General features: G+C 43.0%; 1 protein-coding gene across 1 annotated transcript; it reads right to left on the reverse strand.

Annotated features, from left to right (window-relative positions):
• Positions 1-591: 591 nt before the first annotated feature.
• CSUI_010057 (la domain protein) lies at positions 592-3,904 on the reverse strand (the record flags this gene model as incomplete). Its single annotated transcript, XM_068070164.1, has 4 exons — positions 3,608-3,904; positions 2,739-2,826; positions 1,494-1,712; positions 592-972 (listed from the first exon to the last, which is right to left on the reverse strand). Coding segments are annotated over exons 1-4 (966 nt in total), but the record flags the coding sequence as incomplete, so codon positions are not given.
• Positions 3,905-4,265: the final 361 nt, after the last annotated feature.

The following is a 4,265-nucleotide window of genomic DNA, read 5'->3' on the forward strand; positions in this document are numbered from 1 at the left end:
AGATGGATAGATTGTTTAGAGAGTCAGAGAGAGTAAGGACAGATAGGTAGACTAAAGATGGGGAGACAGATACGTAGATGCACTAGATATAGGCTCGTACCTTATCCTCCTATCCGTCCCTCTATCGGCATGTGTACCTCTATCTCCATCCTTGCACAGAGTATGTATAGACTCTTATTCCCTTACAACATATTTTTTCCAATACACATTGGCATCCATCTGCGCACATGCTTCTGATCCATACAGGTATATATGCGGTATTATACATAAACATATACGTATATATATATACACGTATATGTATATATATATATATGTAGGCACCATATACCACGTGTGTGTGTGTGTCCAGAGATGACGTCCTAAACAAGACAGCCGAAGTGAGTTAACTCTTCTCCGATGTCTGCATTAGCATGTCTGATACCTATCTAGCTAGCTAGCTAGTGTGACTCTCTAGAGCCTTCCCTTCCCTTCTATCCTTGTGTCTCCTCTTCATTATGCTTCAGAAGAAAGATCCATCTTCAATCATCTTCTTCGCCCTCAATCCTCTCCTGTTCTCCTCCGCCACATATGTATATATAGAAAGCTTACCTCTTCGTCTTGTTCCTCTGATTCCTCCGTAGCGTTTTTCTTCTTTCTCACAACGAAGAAACATTTCATTCTTTCTCCTGTTTGGCTGTTGGTCTTCTCATGCAATCCAACCTTAATACCAGAGACCTCTTTATCTCGTCCGCCTTTCTTCACGAAAGCTTTTGGATGATATTCAAGCAGTCCCTTCACAGCTCTTTCTGCAGCTGAGCCTGGCTTTAAAGTCTGGTTGACAGGTGTCTTTTGGAGAAATTCGTTGATGCAGCTTCGTAAGTGATCGACGCTTGTGAAGTTGACACCTCCGATAGTTAAAGGCAGGGCACATAACTGGCGTCGTAGTGTCTGAAGATCCTTCTCACGGTTTGTACGCACGCGAGGAGGCATCTAGAAGAAGACAGCAAGGGATACACATACACACATGAATCAAACACACTAAGTTACATGTCTACATACATATGTCCGCAGGTGACCATGTGTGTAGACTTGAGAGGAATATGAGCGATGAGTGTAGATACACCCGAAGTATGTTGCATAACAACACATGTAGCAAGGATGATCCATGTATAGACACATAGGGACATATTTATATACATATATACATATGTATGATACCTAGAGACGATGTCTTTACAGTCGTGACAAGTAGATAGAGATCAATATAGATAGGATTCACGCATGCGGAGATGAATAGCTTTTTAGACACAACCCCATACAGCTTCCTATTTGAAGAACCTACACCCATCTAACGCCACCAACGAGCTATATGTAATGAGTCGATTTCTACCGCATCATCTTTATCCACTATTTCTAACATGAAAGACGAAAGGCGAGAAAAACGAAGAGAGAGAGGAGTAGAAGATGATGAGAATGATCATGAAGAAGAGAAAGATGCGATCTGAACTTACATCTTGCACACACAGACGTATCTCTTGATCAGTTAAGACGGCAGCCTGAGCTGCATGCTCTTGGCCGTCATCTCCTCCGATAGGAACTTTGATAGGTTGCATGCCTTCTAGAACCTCACGATCCTTCTCAAAGCTCCCTAGATAGACCCAGCATCGACGTGTCTTCTTTCCTTCGGCTTCAGTCACAGTATCGATTCTTGACACATACCGTACTAATGCCTGTTTTAAGAAAAGAGAGCAAGACAGAAAGAGAACCCCTTCCTTCTATTGACAATGGCTACCTGTGATGTAACCCAACCTCCAGCTTATCGATCTTAATACTGATCTACCTATCTGTCTATTGGTCTAGATCTACCTATCCGCGTATATTCGTTCCCTCTATCAATCTCCATTCATCCGTGTCCACCCGCCTATCTATCTGGGGTATCTATATCTACCACACAACCTCTCGATCTTTCTATGTATCTGTATTTTGTATCTCCCTATCAAACACTCATGAAACATCTGCGAAGATACCAACTCCCCCTCTGTGCTCGGAGAGAAGCCTTGATAGTGGAGCATCGAAGAGCGAAGATCAAGGGGCAGGCAAATGGAGTGGAGCATCGAAGAGAGAAGATCAGGAGGCAGGCAAAATGTCATTTTCACTCCGCCAAGAGAAGCTCAAAAAGCATATACCTATACAGCTGTACCCCGCAGTCACGCATGCGGACATACATATGTACATAGTCTTGCATGCACACACATATATTTTCATAAATCGTTTCTCAACCGAGAAAAAACACGTAACTTGGAAGTGTTTCCTTTCTTTGACTCGACAAGAAAATCGAACGATCCCTCAAGCGCCTTCCTTTCACATAGTAGAAGACGGAAACTAGACATATACAACGCTCCTTTCTTCTCCCTTCTACGAGACTTCTGTATTACCTCCATGATACATATGTATGCGTCTATAGATGAATATACACTGAGAGATTACAGAGGAGAGACACCACATACACGTATGGAGCCGTAGCGGTGTGATAGAACAAGATGGGTAGATAATGAATTACACAGACTTCTCATGACTACTATAATGGATAGAATCGCATAGAGCAAAGAGATAATAAAGAGAAGCTCTCTTTCTGACCATGTGAAGAAATAAGAAGAAAAGAGACTACACACACCAGAGAAGGAGAGAGAAAGATAGAACTATGCGTCTTTCTTTCTTTCCTTTCTCGTTTTCCGCCTCTGTCCCTCACTTCTTACTTCTTTAGGGAGAGCATCTTTCAGAGAATCTTTAACGGCTTGCCACTGTGTGATAGATTCAGGAATATCGAAGATCTTGAGGAAACATCTGAGGTGTCCATACAGTAGAAAAAAACGGAGGGGACAAACGATCACACCAGAAAGAAGAACTGATCATAAAAGGCCAGGTAGAAGTGAAAAGATTGCTTCTTTACAAGACGAAGGAGTACTCGACTGCAAGGCAGGAGCACCTCGATAAACAGATTTGCTTAGAGAGAGAAGCAGTAAGTGCCTTCGGATGTACAGATACAAAGACATACTATACATACGGTGTAGATACAGCCTCTTGCCATCTTCCATAAGCGGGAAGCGCTCATACACGCACATATAGTTATTTAAGGACTCAGGAGTGATACATGTGAAAAGGTGTTCTGATTCTTGGTATATAACTACATCTCAATATACCTAACAGTTGGTGCGCTCGATACTATTCTACCACCTACGCCTCAATGAGAGTTGGGAGGGGGGGGGAAGGGGGTGCTTTCTTACGCGAGAGAAGAATGAGAGATCTATCTATCCTCCCTGGAAAGTGGTGAAACTCAACGACGCATCAAACTTCGTAATTCTCATGCAGCCGACCAGTGTACGATAGAAAAGTGACAAAGAGATAGAAAGGAAAGGAGGCGAACATCTATAGGAACACACGGGAAGAAAGCTCTTCCGACAAGAGGAGATAGATATAGTCAAATAAAGGGAGTGGAGAGAAAGAAGACAGCGAAGAAAAGAACTGAAGCATTCCCAAGGTGAGGATAAGAAGTCTTGGTGACGATGAGGTGTACATACACTCCACTGAACAATAGAGACGTGGAAGAGAGATGATTGAATTTTACCCTGCGGCATGCGGGTTTTTGCCTAAGCCTCCTCCTTGGTGCGAATTCTTGAAGTGTCCTCCTTTATCTCCGTCTCTTCCTCCTGGTCTTCTATTATAGGAAGATGGATTGTTCTGCGATCTTTCTCTCAACTCGGGGAGAGGCGAAGATCTATACAGATACGTCGCGCCGTCTTCCTCCTTAACTTGAACGAGAGACGAATCTTGAATTGCTTCGAGAATCTCTTCTTTGCTGATATCGAGGGATTTGATACGGGGACAGCTTAAGATATATCGCATCTCGAGCGACTCCTAAGATCGTTACAGAAAAGAGAAGGGGAAATAAAGGGTGTAAAGAGAGACCAAGGACAGCCAAAAGAGAAAGAAGATAATACGCAGGCAAGATGGCATCTCCCTTACAGACAGAAACATAAAGATCTATGTATCCCTGCATGCAGATGGGAGAAGTACATACGTGGCACTCCAGACAGATGGAGACATAGATATGTAGAGGGTGTATGTGAGAGATTATGTGGGACAGAGGAGACAGTGTGATGGAAAGAGACACACAAAAGACGGCGCAGGTGCAGGGGAAGATTGGAAACAACACTCAAGACAGCGATAGACTGAAGAGAAAAGAAATAGATAGATTAAAGACAGATAGATGGATTAAAGATAGA

This window comes from Cystoisospora suis, assembly GCF_002600585.1.
Source record: "Cystoisospora suis strain Wien I chromosome Unknown contig_6605, whole genome shotgun sequence".
In the NCBI taxonomy this organism is placed as follows: domain Eukaryota; phylum Apicomplexa; class Conoidasida; order Eucoccidiorida; family Sarcocystidae; genus Cystoisospora; species Cystoisospora suis.